At 43.1% G+C, this 17,220-nt stretch overlaps 2 protein-coding genes across 3 annotated transcripts; one reads left to right on the top strand and one right to left on the bottom strand.

The window, feature by feature from the left end:
• Positions 1–87: 87 nt before the first annotated feature.
• ecd (ecdysoneless homolog (Drosophila)) lies at positions 88–8,677 on the bottom strand. 2 transcript variants are annotated; one of them, XM_063192145.1, is made up of 12 exons: positions 8,091–8,677; positions 7,722–7,927; positions 7,312–7,490; positions 5,775–5,967; positions 5,237–5,365; positions 4,290–4,415; positions 4,043–4,128; positions 3,763–3,872; positions 2,641–2,860; positions 2,383–2,450; positions 1,896–2,116; positions 88–892 (listed from the first exon to the last, which is right to left on the bottom strand). In XM_063192145.1, exons 1-12 carry the CDS (start codon positions 8,293–8,295, stop codon positions 677–679), a joined length of 1,959 nt encoding a protein of 652 aa, XP_063048215.1. In that variant the 5' UTR covers positions 8,296–8,677; the 3' UTR covers positions 88–676. The 2 variants fall into 2 exon arrangements, with proteins under 2 accessions (XP_063048215.1, XP_063048216.1); XM_063192146.1 differs by having other exon boundaries at positions 3,763–3,869.
• Positions 8,678–8,943: 266 nt separating this feature from the next.
• On the top strand, positions 8,944–16,539 carry csgalnact2 (chondroitin sulfate N-acetylgalactosaminyltransferase 2). Its single transcript, XM_063192305.1, has 9 exons — positions 8,944–9,076; positions 10,323–10,779; positions 11,220–11,619; positions 12,220–12,436; positions 13,056–13,157; positions 13,303–13,484; positions 13,932–14,026; positions 14,143–14,224; positions 14,480–16,539. Exons 2-9 carry the CDS (start codon positions 10,498–10,500, stop codon positions 14,770–14,772), a joined length of 1,653 nt encoding a protein of 550 aa, XP_063048375.1. The 5' UTR covers positions 8,944–9,076; positions 10,323–10,497; the 3' UTR covers positions 14,773–16,539.
• The last annotated feature ends 681 nt before the right edge of the window (positions 16,540–17,220 follow it).

Genomic DNA, 17,220 nt, shown 5'->3' with positions numbered 1-17,220 from the left:
GCAAGGTGAAGCCAAGGGCAACCATGCTTTATCACAGGAATGCTACCAAGGGTTCACACATGGTGACAAAGGATGGAGTTAGAAAAAAACTGTGAAAAATGTTATTTATTATATTTTCTTACAGACTACACATATCACTATACGACAGAAGTACTCAGTCCAGTTCAATCATGTACAAGATTCGCGAATGTACACCATTATAAGAAATAAAATGGCACTGTTCAGTAACAACCTGAAGAAGCGTTGAGTAGCTCATTTTGAAAAACATGATCATAGCCAGGGCGATAAAACATTTGGGGGAAAACTTGACAAAGTGCATTTTGATGTTTTGATCACTTTTTTCACATTAGTCAGTTCATGTGGTACAGCAAGTGCTTGGTTATGCCATTGAAGAGCTTGTTCCTCAGAAGGACTGATTCGATAAATTCCCCAGGGAGGCATTCTGGAGAAAAGGTTTAGTCACCACCCTGGGGTATAACAACCCAGAGCAGAACGTTCAAAGAGGAGAGCCCGGTAGCTGGAACAATAAAACCCAGCTGACGCCACCCTTCACAATATTTATGACTCAACTAACAGTCACAGGGTTATCTTGTCCGAGTTAATTACTAACCCACCTACGCGGAACACCTCCAGACTCATTGATTTTTGGGGCTCATCAAAAAGAAAAAAAGAAATTTCATGTGCGATCTGAATTTGGTGGCAAATGAATGCCCATGCTCTGCAGCAGATTTGATGCAGGCCCAGCCAGGCCTGCCTGCGAAGCCAGGGATTCTAGTAGATTGGTGACCAGATTAAGGTCTACATCTAGAGGTTGGATCTCTTCTTCCTCTTTCTGTTCAGTGCTGGGATTACCCATGTGGTTTCCACTTGGGTTTACGTTCTTGTCTTTCTTCTGAAAGAAAAAAAAAAAACTTGGTTGTGAGGTGGTATTTCTTAAAAAGGAAATTTTGTAATGTAAAATTTCAAATGTCTGTTGGGTGACAACACAACAGTATTCTGCATTGTAAATTTAATTGAATTTAGAAGATGGCCTGAAAACAGCATACCCCATTGGGGAAGAAATCTTTAACTTTTAAATAGTTTTCAAAAGTATTTAAGTTCACATTTTGTTTGCACCGGTACTTTTATGAAGTGCCTTGGCAACAGCATTCGTTGAGGTAGCTATTACCTGGGTCATGTATTTATTCATATAACTTTGAACAGAAATCTTGCCTACTGTGTAAAAGATCTTTAGAGAACCAACATGATCTCCAAAAAATTCGTGCTCTTGGACACGGATGTTAAGGACACAAAATCTGTGTCCAGGAGCACGGATTTTGCCAAAATTCCGTGCTCCTGGACACGGAATTGTTTTCCGTGATGGACACACAGAAGTGCTCTCTCTATACTCCCACAGCTCTATGTTTCCACAGTCTTGTGTTTTCTCAGGATTTTTCTAATTTCAAATATTTTTTCTCAAAAAAACATTTCTTACTGACAGGTTAGGGATAGGGATTGTTTTGGTCTGAGCACAGCTAGTATTCTTTCATTCATTATATGAATTTGATAGCCTATCAACCAACTGGAAAAGGTATTTTTCAAAAATATGTCTTTAATGACAGGTTAAGGTTAGGGAATGTTTTGGTCAGGGCACAACTTAAATTGCTATAGCATTATTTTGTTTAGGATTAGCATTTGGTATGTATTTTCTAATGATAGAGTTAACAGAGTGCAGTGGGAATATAGAAAGCACTTCCGTGTGTCCATCACGGAAAACAATTCCGTGTCCAGGAGCACGGAATTTTGGCAAAATCCGTGCTCCTGGACACGGATTTCGTGTCCTTAACATCCGTGTCCAGGAGCACGGAAATTTTGGAGATCAGGCTGAGAACACCCCCTGGACATTTAGCACTTACTTTGTCAGATTGTACGAAGCTCTTGCCAATGTTTGTGCCTAGCAGCTCTTGGTCCATATGGTCCATATAGTTCTTCAGACTGTCCAGAGCTTCAGCACCAGACTGCTCACGAGAATCAGAGGAGCCAACAGCTTCCTCTTCCTCCTCCTCATCTGGATCATCATCCTCCTCCTCCTCCTCCTCCTCCAAATCATCAGAATCTAACTCGTCATCTCCTCCCCCTGTTAAATACAATAACAGCATGAAATGAGCTGTATTTCAGAACTAATTTAATTCAACAAATTCATCATTCAACAACTCATATTTTCAAACATGCCTGGTCTTAGAAATGTTTCCTTTCAAATTACAGACTGGTACCATGAAAAGGAGTTTGCATGATGCCATGTTGAAACATACAGTACATATGAAGTGAATGGCGCATTCTACAGAATGAGGTTGAACCATCAATAAGAAAAAGTAAACAACAGTCCTAGTTACTTAACCATACCAAGGAGTCTGTCCAATGCATTCGTCATAGATTTCTCATCAAAGCTGAAGGGTTCATTGGACTGGGACCTGAGCAAACAAAACAGATTTAATGTGGTCAGTTCCAAAATAAAAAAGCAGGCTACACCACATGTTCCTATCCTACTGAAGGAAATTAAAATTATGTGTACTTCCAATTCATGGGATGATGCAACATACAAAATAGTCTGTGAGTGTATTTGTATTTCTTTCCGACTGGAGCTTGGAGTGCTGTCCTTACCAGGGCAGCTCTGCTCCTTCGTATGAGGACATGGCATTGATGAAGTTCTTCATCCCCTGTGTCACTGCCACCAGACTGTAGCTGGCGTCCTGCTCTGCCTCCCCCTCTCCTGTGCCTCCAGACTGGGTCTTGCTCCCCGCTCCTGTCCTTCCGCCTGCCTCTGCTCTAGCCTGCAGGATCTGCTCCAGCTCCTCCGGGGTCAGGTTGAGCCAACAGTCACCTGTTAGATAGTGGAACACCTATTCAGCCAGGCAACACTTAAGCTGTCAAAACTCATGCTCGGGGGCCAAATCTGGCCAAATCAATTTTATCCGGCATGTGAGATCATTTCAAATGTGTATTACAGTTGGCCCACACACCATCATGGTATAGTGTATGAGCATGAACTTTGGTGGGTCACAGGAATGAGTGAGCCTAGTCCAATGAAACGGCTCAAACTAATATGCAAAACAATATGTGCGGACACATTTGAACTGCCATATACAGTACGGAAGATGGGAAAGGGTGTGTGTGAAATTTAACTGCATGCATGCAAAATTTAAGCCCATTTTGGAAAATAAATATTGGAGTTCGGCGCCTGACTTCGTTCCAGATTTAGAATATGGCCCTCATTAAATTTGAGTTTGACATCCCTGCCTGAAGCCCAGTAGTTCGGAGTTGATTCTCAAATCAATATGGTTTGCAGTTTCCTGATGACAAGGTCACACAGTGTGATTATCGGTACCCAACGCGGCCATTTAATTAAACATCCTAGTGGTATTGATACATTTGTCAACTAAGCTGGTACACATACATGCTTCTTTACTACAATACTACATACATAGCTACAATAGTAGAGTGGCTGGTGTATTATAGGTCTTTAGGCAACAAAATCCTTCACGTCTATACATTAACAAGGAGCAGGAATGGTGTGCCTTAAGAATGCCAGGCAAAATCTGGCAATAATGAGCTAAGAGGACTGCCTTGAAGCTGGTCATGTCATCATCAACTTTGTCTGAAATTCACTACAAACTTCCCTCCCGTTCTTTTATCCCTATGAAAAGCAGATGAACGAATGGGACGGAATGTATGATGTTTAGAAAGAAAGAAAGAAAAAAAAACATTATGACTGAGTGCACTGACTATCTGGTGGTTGGAGGTGCTTCTCTTGCTTGCTGAGCTCTTCCAGGTCGTATGGGGAACTCTGAAGGATCTGCAGGACTTCCTCACCAGGTGATTTCACACAAGAGCTGCTGAGAAGCAAACACAGCACAGCACTGAATACACATTCATGTATATGGATGCACACGCATGTATGGGTGCACACATGTGCATGCATGCACGCATACACTCATGCACAAGCACACACACAGATCCAAGAGCACGCACGCACACACCAAGGGTTAAATTGATCAAAACTTACCTTGAAGTGTTTATGAATGATTGTTTGAAGACATTTTCTGCTGCCGTCATCAAATCTTTGTAATGTTTCGAGCCCTCCAATTCCCCCTATGATACGAAAGGCACAAGGTCAAAGATAGATACAGGTGTTAAGAAAATACAGCTGGGAGGCATACCAGTAAAAAGAACCAGTGCTACATCATGTCACAACAAAGTGGCATTTCAAGCCTTTGTTTTTCATTTGTTTTGTTGTAATTCTGGATACTCACTTTAAAGTAGTCATTCCTTTTCAGGCTGTCCAGGAAGCTTTTCCACTGGGGGTTACAGCTGACTGGAGCATCCGGCTCTGATGAGGGCACTCGACACTTGGAGCACAAGATCTCAAACCCATGGGCCTGAAACATCAAACACATCTCAACGTTACATACCAACAAAACGCGGAGCCTGAAGCATCAAATACACATCAACATTGCACACCACCAAAACACTGAGTGGAAAAACACAGAATGACATTCATAGCCATAGTCATGTCTGCCAAAACAATGCTGCCAGCTTTCTAAAGGCACGAATAGACCAATCGCGACATGAGAGTCCAGTGATGGAAGTAATTTAGGCGATTTGCACAACTAGAGCGACAGTTTGTAGTTGAACTCCTGTCCATGTTATGCAAATTAGCTATGATGCGGTTCGGCAACAGCCGCCACAGTCAATGGGAATGTTGGAATGCTTGCATTCTGCTTTTTACGGACATACTCTGGTTGCTTAAATAGCTCTTGCTGCACAGAGGCGATTCTCTGTCGCGTGAATCTTGTCGCGCCTGGTCTATTCGGCCAGTTAGCCATATCAACAATGATGTAAAGGTGTATAATGTGCATTTGGCCGGTTGGTCTTAGCCATATCAACAATGATGTAAAGGTGTATAATGTTATGTGAAGCATATGCAGTTAAGTGCATTAATAGGTCCCATTATCAATACTGCAAAGTGCAAACTAAAGAAAGTAAAACAATAACTACTACCAGGGCTCTAAAATTACTTTTTTGATGGTAATCTAGTACATGCAAAGTGGCTAGTAAGTCTTTTCTGCCAGCCAAGCTGAAATTTCACGAGCATTTAGGCGGTTGGCTGGTGTTAATTTAGAGCCCTGACTACTCCTACAACTCCTCCTCCTCCTCCTACTACTACTACTAGCCATCTCTGGGGGCTTGGAGTCCTCACCAGTTTCATGCCCAGCTCGTGGGCTTGGTATTGGGGGTGGGTGCAAGGAGGGAGACTGTAGCCACTCCTGCGGTCTGGCATGAAGGACTGCTGCTGCAGCTGAGCATACAGACATCGCGTGAAAGTAACCTGGAATAAAAAAAGATGATCAGGGGATCAGAGGTAGAACAGCTTTAACAAGAGCAATCATAGATGACTACCTGACCCCTGGCCAAAACTTTATGGATGTCATGCATTTTTTATATATAAAGATACGACTCTCTGGTGATGTGCGTTTTCTTAGGAGCAAACTTTGAAGAGTTAAGTTAGTTAGTTAGTTATCTGGATGTGTTGTATTGTATTGTAATATTGTATTAGTACACATCAATTTCATTCTTAAGCTTGAGAGCAAGACTACAACTGAAATTCACAGCACTAAAAAGGTATTTATTAGTACAATTAATGTCTTATATGAGCGAAATTAACAAGGCTTCCTGGGCTGGGCTGGATATTAATGTGTAACAAGGGCGATAAGCAAATGAATAATACTTGTCTTTACCGAGGAAAGAACCCTCGTCTCGGGTGGGAATGTTGTGAAGGTGCGGCAGGCTTGGAGGTCTACTGGGTCTCGCAGGTAGAACGCTGACACGGCAGGGGCCAGCAGGCCAGGTCTCTCAGCCAGCACCGTCACTATTCCAGCAGGCAGGAAACAATGGGCACGATGGAGGTTTGACTGGATCTTGTCTGGGTAGCTAGAAGTCAAGAGGTAGACACATGACACCACACCCACCATGCTCTCATCAGTTTATAGTGTTGTTGTAAGGGATGCTTTATGCTTACTTATGCCTACTTATCTCTACAATAAAACATAACAACCCTCAGTCCAACATCACTGACAGACATAAACCTTAAATGTAGCCGATGGATCATTTCCAAAATAGACCATAATCATTCACACCCACTGACATTATTTGCACTAGTAACTTAATGAGCAATCTTGTTTGGGTTTGCCCAATTTTTGCTTGCATAGCCGTAATTGCTATCTCTTATCAGGTTTGCTGTAACTAAGAAGTAGAGTCCTAATTTTTAGGACACCAAAGACCTAGGCAGGCCGCACCCTCCTAGTGATGCAACACCTTCAACGTTGCTTCTAATCAGGCTAGGAGAAATACAAATATTGTTTCTGAGTTCCACAAAAATTGGGAATCCCTCCCGCTTTGTTGGTAAGCAAACAAACAGTAGCAAACCAAGGGAGGCGGGTCAACCATGCCATTTGGAAAATGTTAATTGTTATGCTCTTGGTCAGACCAAGTCTCAAATATTTGAAAGGCGATGATAATCAGGCTACCAAAGACCTGACTTAGTGTATATGGTATGAAACAAAGGATGACACTGAATTTCAACATTTACAATTGGGTCATTCCATGTCAAGTCACACGCCCTCCCCGGGTGACACTGTCCGACTTGCCTGATCTCACATACAGATATCTTTTGATGTCAATTAAAAGAATTGACACATACAGGATCCTTTTGATGTCAACTGAAAGAATACCAAGTATTAGCATCCTACGTCTAACGGTTGTGGTGGAGATGAGGCCCTCCAATGTTCCAAGCCTAAAAATTGCATACGAAATTTACAAGCAGATTTTGACACCTCTATTTTTAGTTTGAAGGATAATCAAGGACCTTGCTTATTTGTGGATCTTGAAAATTGAATTTGTTAAAAGCAGGATGATGAGTCTTGACATTTTGAGGTTCCAGGTCTTGGAACCATATTTTGGAACTGTACAGTGTATTCCAAAAGAACAGGAGAGACTCAAAAACAGCTTTGAGACAAAATGAGCCTCCGGTACCCCATACTTCAGGCCTCAAATTAACCACGTGGGCACTTGATGACACATGTAGAGTAGCTCTATATCAAACATTCAAGCTTGGACAAACTTTGTTTTTCAGAATTCTACGATTTTTCAAAGCCTACAATTTTGACAGTGGTACGAGTCCAGATTATAATTTTTTAGGTTACAGTCTGGCTCGCCAGGCTATGGCAATATATGGTTATAACAAAGGATGTGAAAGGGTTAAACAGGTGGTCTCACCAGTCTATTCTCTTCCCAAGTACAGAGCGGATCTTGAGGCTTGCCAAGCAGGCTTCTTTGTTGGAGGACAGGAGAGCAAGAGCCTGCCTCAGAGTTGGCACTTGGTCCTGGGACAAACCCACTTCACCAGGCCTGGAAGGACAGGGTATGATGTGCAGCTGGCCTTTTGAAAAAAACACCTGAAAAGATATGAAGTCATGAGTGTTTCCCTGCCAATTTTCAGCAGTTGACTGGAAAATGATAAATGAAGAAACAAGCAATGCAATTAGTCATTTTGTAATATGTGTATAATAAGTAGAAATAAGTTGAAATTCATCAAGTAGGCTCAGTTGACGTTGAGAAATGTTCTGGTTTGATAGATGGGGGCACTACAAATTTCCCCACGACCTTATCCAATGTGAAGGCCTCACCCTATTATCACTGTTCTCTGGCTTCAGCCATTTGGGCAAATAGTCTGCTGCTTCAATCAGAATGAACTCCCCATCATTATCCTCTACTTTGGCTGCAAGCTCTGGGAAGGTCCTCGTTATGTGCTGAAGCAGGTACACGATGAACCACTCATCTTCCACGTTGTCTCCGAAATCAGTGGAACCACCGACATGTGCAGGTACAGACCCTAGGCAAGAGAAATCATACAAACATACAAACATACGAAGACGACACCGGATCAACATGGATAGCAGCACAACGGTGAACATTTTATAGGCATAGGCCAGATGCAGCTGAGGGAAACCCACTCCTAACATTTCTTAAACAAACGGTGAAATGGGAACACCTACCGGTCTCTGGTTGATATTTCAGACTGAAAGGCTGGTTTTGCCAAATGTATTTCGCTAAGAGATTAGCGAACCGGCTCAAAATTTGCTCCCGTAAATGAAGCAATATCCGTTCGTTGTCTTCTGCGTCCTTGGTCTCGATGAGAAATAAAGAATAATGCACGGCATCATCTGGAACTTTTCTGCCCCCCAAAAGATCCATGGTCATGGTACTCCTCCAATTGATTGATTTAACTAATACTTACACATAATCTCCGATGGTTTAGGCGATAATGGATATGGGTTATGGCATCAACACCAAACAACGCTGTATTTAAGTCATTTTCATAAATCAATTTAGGTCAGGAGATGTTTGAAAACCGGTAAACGTTTCACCCACGTTTCTCTTCCAAGCTAGAGAGCTGCTGACAACAGTAACATCACCGACCCACTTCTGTGAGAAAATGTTCACTTTCTTACAACTCAACCGGTTTTATTGCTCAATTTGTTCTAAATGCGCCAAACTATAGAATACAATCTTTCACAAACTTTGCCAATAGCTAGCTTGTAATGCTACAAACAAACGCGCAAACAAGCATGTATGTGATCTGTTTGACTTCCGGGTATTTCCGGAATTTCCGATTTTTTTCAAAACAAAAGCAGTAGCGAAAACGGATTAATATCTGTCTAAAACCTAACTTTCAAAAACCTATAACTCAAACACGTACACAGATTATGTTTAAAGTTAGTGTATATTTTAACCATAGTTTAACTTATATGCTATTATAAATAAATCCAGTTCTGTAAGGGGCTTTTCACGAGAAACAAAATGTTCTTCTTCTCGTGCTTACGTCCCATTCGCATCTGCCCCGTGGCGTTCAGACGTTCAGACGGGTTTTCTCTCTCCCCGTAGACGATACACTCAGCTAGAGGATTTCTCACCGATTCGTCCACTCATACACAGGGAACACCGAGATGGGCATAGCCAGGAAAGGACCCTTTGTACCAAGGTAGTTCATCACTACATCGAACACTGTCGATTAGACATCAGTTTTATAATGTACGAAAGTAAAAGTTGGCTATCGCTTCACACAGACCGTGTCAGACACCGCGAATACGGTAATCACTATTCAGGTGCTTGACCAGTGAAATTGTTAGCTAGCTCTATCCGTCCTAGCAGGTCAGCCGCTTGCTTCGCCAAAACTTATTTGTGATCTAAATAATCAAATCTAGACAAAATGAAAGCATGGTAAGTGTAGCGATCATCACCCGGTCTCATCGAATAAGTGGTGTGTTGTGGGAAATAAGTGCTGAATTATGATTTATGCAGTTCAGGGTATGTTTTTCGGGACTTTGGCTTCACAAAATGACAACATCAGATAAAAGTAGAAAACACAGTTGAGTGGTTTAACATGTCTAGTACGTTGTGTTTTGTACGAAACGGGCTGGCTCACTGTTTTACAGTTAGTTCTACACTAGAAGTCTAAAGCCCTTTCTAAAGGTTCTAGCATGGGGTACCTTTCAAAAAGATGTGAAATGTGTTAGACAGGGTAGCATAATTAAACATTCACGGAAGGTGAAATGCACGGTAGATGCATGCACATAACGTTTCTGTTTTTTTGTGTGTTTTTTTAATATTGAGTTTGCAAAAACCGAACAAGGAATAGGCCTACAGAGAGACCCTGGAGTGTTTTCTCCATTACCTACTAGAACTACACATTCCAGACCAGTGTGTGTGTTTTTCCTTGGCGATTAAGTAGGAATTTGTCATGTGTTTCAGAAAAATGCTTGCTCATCATTTCCCCTTCCCCAGCTAAGTTGACAGGTAGACCGACATCAAACAGGCTGCAGTCAGAAAAATGGATTCATGTAGTTGAGAACAGTCTTTCCCTGTTGAGTTTGTCTAATAGCTAGACATGAAATATGACCTTTGTTTATTTTTTGGCTGTATGTTTTAGACTCTTGACTCTATACCTTGAACTACTAGTTTAGATCACTTAAAAATATATATAATCCATTGAGGATTAAGGGTTGAGTATCTGTTTAATAAGGTTTAGGGTTTGATTACGTTTTCTGAATCCATCAGAGATCCAAGCCGACAGTCATGTTTTGACAGAACATAAAGTCGATTATGTTCTCATCTGCAATAGACTGCCGTAGGCAATTTTTAGGACCCAGCTGTCTTTTTTTGACCACTTAGAGAAAAGCAGTGAATGAATTTCTGTGTCTTCCTCCCAACTGAATATTTTCCTACAGGGTTGCGAGGGGAAGCCCACACGTCTGACAAGGAAGTGGTAGCTGACAGCTGCAGCGCCAGTCTGTCCAGGCCGGAGGAAGCAAAAGTGGACTTTTTAACCCCACCAGAAACACGATGATGTTGATATACTGCTACCGGTGAGGCCTGCCCTGCTCTCCCTCTCCCGCCACCATCATGCCCAGACGGGGACTGCCGTTGCAGGGCAGGGCACGCTGGCTCCTGCTGGGCATCTTCCTGCTCCTGGTGCTCTTGCTGTTTGCCTACCTGCTTGAGTGCACGCCCCCGCCCGATGCCAGCCTGGTCATGCCGGGCCTGGGGGTTGAGCCCTACGGCAAGGAGTACTACCAGGCCCTCCTACAGGAGCAGGAGGAGAGGCACGTCAGCCGAGCCAACAGCCTGAAGAGGCAGATCGCTCAGCTCAAGCAGGAGCTCCAGGAGATGAACGACAAGCTCAAGGTGCATTGTTTACCCTTTACGTATGGTTGTCTAGTGTCTACTCTTTACGTATGGTTGTCTAGTGTCTACTCTTTACGTATGGTTGTCTAGTGTCTCTACTCTTTACGTATGGTTGTCTAGTGTCTACTCTTTACGTATGGTTGTCTAGTGTCTACTCTTTACATATGGTTGTCTAGTGTCTACCCGTTAAGTATGGTCGCAGGTGTGTTGATCATTTTTTGGTGTTTTAGTCTCTTTTTTTACACATCATAGAAAGGGAGTCCAATAGAGCTGTTACGCCCCTGTATGACGTCTATCCTCTATATATGGTTGTCTCTCTTCTATGTATGGTTGTCTAGCTGGTACTATTTAGTTTGCCTAAATTATGTTTGTGATTTTGGGAGTGTGTCAAAACAAATGGTTATCAACTCTGTTAACATGGCAATTTTTGAATCTGGAAGGCCATACAGGAGCGCAAGGAGAGCCCAGGCGGTGGGGGAGGAGGTGGGGGAGTAGGCGGAGGCCTGGGCCTGGCCTCCGACAAGGACCAGGAGCCTGGAGACCTGCTGGAGTACCTCCACGGCCAGATCGACAAGGCGGAGGTGAGCACGGGCGCCCGGCTGCCCAGCGAGTACGCCCTGGTGCCCTTCGAGAGCTTCACCTCCACCAAGGTCTTCCAGCTGGAGATGGGCCTGACGCGGCACCCCGAGGAGAAGCCGGTGAGGAAGGACCGGCGCGACGAGCTGGTGGAGGTGATCGAGGCCGGCCTGGACGTCATCAACAACCCCGACGAAGAGGACGCACAGGAGGACGACGTGCCCATGCAGAGGCAGGCCTACACCGAGGCCAACTTCATTGAAGGTATAACTTGCAACGGTTGGCTTTTCGGAAGAAAAAAAGTTTACACACTCCTTTTAGGATTTGTTTTTCTTCAGTCTATTTACTTATTGGTTGGAGTTTCCTGTCATGTGTTTGTTAATCATTGAAACAGGTCATTGACTTTTTTTTGCATAGTAGCAAATGCCGAGTGGTGCATCCACAGCTAATGCCACTGTTGTTTCCATAGAATAAAATGGTTAATAATGGGTAAGTAATGTTAATCTTTTGTTTTTAGTTAATCCAGTAAAAGCAAACAAATAAAAAACATAACATGTAATTTATATAGATGATTGTGGCATTAGCTGTGGTTGCACCACTCTGTCGCCTGCTCCTAAAAATGTCAATGACCTGAGCGTGCTTTGGTTAATGTTTTCTTATGGGCTTGGATTTAAGTGGACGACCAATATTTGTGATGCCCGCACCCTGCTTAGAGCAGCTTTCATTCATTCCCACATGAATTATTAGCAATGCTCTTTTTGAGCTGACGCCCTGTTCATGTTGAAGATCTGAATTCAAGATTGTTCTTAAAGTAGAAACTATATCCATACGATTGGCATGTCAATGTTTTGTTTTCCTGCACAGGGATGTACAGGACAGAGCGAGACAAGGGCACGCTGTATGAACTTTATTTCGCTAAAGAAGATTCCAAGGAATTCCGTCACGTGACTCTCTTCCGTCCGTTTGGGCCGCTGATGAAGGTCCGCAGCGTATCCGTGGAAACCACCCACACCACCATCAACCTCATAGTACCTCTCTCAGGCAGGACGGAAACTTTCACACAGTTCCTCCACAACTTCAGGTGAGATGAGACTCCTCGTGTTTACCCGTTTTTGAGGCATTGCTGCTGGATAATAGATTCGGTTATTTGATGGCTTTCTCTGACATTCCTGTTCTTGTTTTCATTTCAAAGTTGAGTTGTGGGTCGTGTGCATTGCCTTGCCAAAACCACAACAATTTTTTTGGAGGTCTCTGCCCCGCTGTGGCTGCAGTTGTTGTTGTTGTTGTTCCTTAGTCTGAATAGTTTCCTTCAGTCATGAATGAGAATGGGTGGGAGTCTGTTCTTCTCCACTCACTTGCGTCATCCCGAGTAGCTGTACGTAGCTGTGTTGTGTTATTAAGAACTGCTTTGTGACTGGACCGGGAGGTGCAGCTCTGCCACCAGGGTTTAGCATTTTGGGCACAGCACAGTTCTGTTTCAGAGACTTTTTTGATGGGTGTGTCACTGCCACATTGCGTGTGTCAGGGAGAAAAATCAGACACCATTGCACTTTGAAACACAGTCATGCCTGTAGGCCACACATTTATAAAGGGAGGGGATTCTCTGCTGTTTTGAAGTATCATCAGTTCTTAATTAATGCTCACAGATGTGTCTTCGACATTTGCTTTGTTTTAATATTTGTTTTTTTCTAATCTTTCAGAGAAGTGTGTATACAGCAAGACAAAAGAGTCTATCTGACTGTGGTCTACTTTGGCCAGAAAGGACTGCAGGATGTGAAGTTCTCGCTTCAAAAAATGTCCAGGTTTGTATCAAAATGAAAACTTGAAAAGATGATCAATACCTACTAAAAACTTTCAACACACTGACTGCGCAAAGGACCAAAGGCATGTTGGAATGGAGCACAGTACATTGTCTCTGTTGCTTAAAGTTTACCTGTGCTCTTTCAGTGAGGAGAACTTTACAGACTACACCCTGGTCCCTGTGGATGAGGAATTCTCCCGAGGTCGCGGCCTGGACATCGGCGCTCACACGTGGAAGAGGACAGCCGACGTTCTCATGTTCTTCTGCGACGTGGACATCTACTTCAATCTGGAGTTCCTCAACTCATGCCGCCTCAACGCCGCTCCAAGTAGGCATTTACTGATTATTGCACACACCTGCATAGATGGACATTAGACAGTTCAAACACATTGCATCAATTTGCATAAAAATATTAAGTTAGTGGCTGGAAAAAAAGGAAATTGTATTGTAGTACTTCAATGGGTCCAGAGTGTCCTGGTAAGGTGACTTCTGGAAGTCCAAGTTCTGATTAAGATTGTCTTGTACTGAAAGTGCATACCTATTGTGGCCACATACATACATACATAGCATTACAAGGATGGTAGTTTGTTAACTACCTGTGAGTACAATAAGTTCACTGACATTGGAATGAGAGAGAATTTATACCTGTTCAAAAACCTTTTCTTGTTTCTTGTTGCTACCAGGGTGTGGTAGTCAACTCTACATTCCAGCTCATGTTTTGTGTGCAGGTGGTGTATGCTTATTGTCTTATTCTATTGTTCTGATTTCTCCTCAGATAAGAGAGTCTTCTATCCCGTGGTGTTTAGTCTCTACAATCCTGCCATCGTCTATGGGAATCTCGAGCTGGCTCCTCCCATCGAACATCAGTTGGTAAGGCACTGATGTCATATCTGTTGAAAATTGGCAACTTTGATATGTTTGGAATAAAAGGCTTTTTACTGATTCATATACATAATAATAGTGAGTGGATTACCTCCTTTTTACAGATTCATAAAAAAGACACAGGATTTTGGAGAGATTTCGGTTTTGGTATGACGTGCCAATACCGATCGGACTTTCTCAACATTGGTAAGTAGGGGTGTAGATTGTCCTTCACCCAGGTCATGTTATTCAAAAATGATTTAGTTGTAAGCAGCTAGATGGATCTTGAGGATGTTTGAATCCACTCACCAAGAAGAGGTTTATTTGCTTACAATTAAACCCTTTTGGATAAGTAAGGGTCACCAAAATACTTATTGTATAAAGTGGGATATGAATCCAGTACAAATACTGTACATCTGGAGTTGGATTAAAGGTTGAACCTGGTGTCATTCCACATCACAGGCGGTTTTGACCTGGAGGTGAAAGGCTGGGGAGTGGAAGACGTCCACCTGTACCGCAAGTACCTGCGGAGCGACGTCATCGTGGTGCGGACGCCCGTCTCCACCCTCTTCCACCTGTGGCACGAGAAGCAGTGTGCCGACGAGCTCACGCCCGAGCAGTACCGCATGTGCATCCAGTCCAAGGCCATGAACGAGGCCTCACACCCCCACCTGGGCATGCTGGTGTTCCGCGAGGAGATCGAGAACCACCTCCGCAAGCAGGCCTACAAGACGCAGATCAAAGCAGAGGACTAGCCAACGGCAGGCTGACAACTAGCCAACACCAGCTTCACACACATACTGTAGAACCTCAACTAAGCCGGCCTTCAAGATGCAGATCAAAGCCGAGGACTAAACTTAGCAAAGACCATGGGGTAATTCCAAGTCTCCGGTTCAGTAAACCAGGTTAAGTTAACCTTGTAGTGATAAATCATCCAATAGAAGAGCCTGGAGTCCTCATTTTCTTAACTGAATGACACCTGTGGGCTATCTATAAGCAAGTTTACCACTTCCTGTAGGTTAACTTACCCAGGTTTATCACTTAACGATGTTATTTGAATTAGCCCCAGCTTTGCACACGTAGAACCTCAAGTAAAACCCAGACCTAACCACTGGATTCGTAGGACTACTTACTCGCTGGAAGGTTTTACTAGTCAAAAGAAGTTAAAAAAAAAGGTTGCTGTTGGGATAGTACAGCAACAATGGCTTTGTGAAGCCTGTACTTGACTGAAGAAACAATTCAATGGCAACGCCCATCCTATGAGTAGCCTCCGACTGAGGAGACAAGCTGTTTCTGAGATGCTGTGTAGATGCTCAATGCATTTTTCGAATGTCTCTGTAGCTCTGGTTTACATGGCCTCCATTTACATGGGTACTCCAGAGAGGACCTCCGAGAACTTGAATGAATGACTGACTTACATTTTGAGGCACATGTTTTGCCTTAGAGGTCCATGCATAATTTCATTTCTGTACCGTTACTGTCTGTATAGCTGGTTTTAACAACTCTTTGTGGAGCCATATTTTTTGTTTTTCTTTTAGTTTTCTAACAGTGCTGTGATGGAAAAAAAGGGATCAGTGGAAGTCGTTTGTGAAAGGGACAATCAGTTACAGAGAATTTAAGTTTACACATGTACAAATACTGCAGTAAATTTTACAATAACAAACATTTCATGAAATGTTACAAAGAAGCATGAGCTTGTTCATATGCTGTTACAATGTTTTCTGAAATATTGAAATGCCATAATTTGCGGAAGAACCCTTAGTGCTTTGGAAATGAAGTTACCATTTCTCAGATGTAAAAGTTTTTCAAAGGGTTATCGAACCCAGCTCACCATCTACCAAAGCTGACGATACTGGGTGGCAGGCAGCTTTTACCGGTCCTGGAACAAAATCACCTGAGAGGACCCCCATCTCTCAATGCAGACAATGTATGGGAACCCAGTTCTGCCCCTCCCTGGGCCCAAGACAACTGACCGGATTGTTCCCCCTTGTCGGCAGGCCTGCTGGGTGGAAAACTGATATTAGGTGCCTCAGATTCAGAATTAGGACCGAGCAAATAATGATGGGCCGTTCCGGATTCATTAGCTGCAATCCAGTGCCACATATTCCAAATGACCTGGTTTCACATGTCCATGCGATCATTCAACCAGGTTGAATTGGATAGGTACAACCAGGTCATTTGGAATATGTGGCACTAGATTGTCGCTAATGAATCCATGTTGCCTGTTACTGTTGGTAAGATGGTTATGTATGTATATAACGATCTCTTTTAACGTTACGGGGAGGTGGAGTCTGGACTGCAGCATGGTGAGTGTCTAATTTCTTGCCCTTTTGATAACACAATAAAAATAAAAAAGTTTAACCTAAGATCATGTGTCTTGTGTAACTGCCATTATTTAACTTGCTGGAAATGTATTGCTCATGGCTTCAAGGTGGTCCATTTGTGTGGACATCTCAAGGAAATTCCCACCATATTATGGTAATCTTTGTCAAACAGTGGCTTTGTAATGCTGTCCTTCCTCATGATCTCCTCCATATATCTATACCAGGCATATAGCCTTAGGCTTGGTGCTTGCTTACAACAGAAGTTTGTATAGTAGCTCCAATTATGTCTAACTGGGGGATGTGGGGTGGGGCGGAGCAAGGACTGGGGTCCCTTGTTTATTCTCCAAAACCTCACCTCCTCCATGGCTACTGTGAACAGAATTAGTTCTGAAAGGGTCGTTTTGAACAAGGATGTGGTGATTTGGCTGTTACTAATTAGGTACAGCAAAGTAAAGGGTCTATTTCTGGTATTGGGTGTGGGTTCACTTTTTTAGTGACAGGCGACCTGACTACAGGCACTGCAATAACCACAGATCTTTTCCACCCATTCACCAAATACGCCTGAACTTCTTTGACAGACCTAAGGGTCCGACTATAGGACAATTCCTGGCCATTTCAACATACAGTTGCATTGCTCTCGCTACCCTTTTTTCTTCTTTCTGAAAGCGTCTCACTCTCAACATACTCCAAATATCATCCCAAAAGTTATTGCAATGCTGTAAGGTGTCTGCTACTGTTGCATAACTTTTGGGATGATATTTGGAGTGTTAAGATGTAAACAGTCCATGCCCCCATTAGAATGGCCAGGATCTCGAAACATGCTGAAGAAAAACATGCAGCCCTGTCTGGTACTGGCAAGTCAAGGGTAGCGTGAGCCAT

Source organism: Engraulis encrasicolus, chromosome 24 (assembly GCF_034702125.1).
Source record: "Engraulis encrasicolus isolate BLACKSEA-1 chromosome 24, IST_EnEncr_1.0, whole genome shotgun sequence".
Taxonomy (NCBI): domain Eukaryota; kingdom Metazoa; phylum Chordata; class Actinopteri; order Clupeiformes; family Engraulidae; genus Engraulis; species Engraulis encrasicolus.
This window is presented reverse-complemented; position numbering and strand designations above follow the sequence as displayed.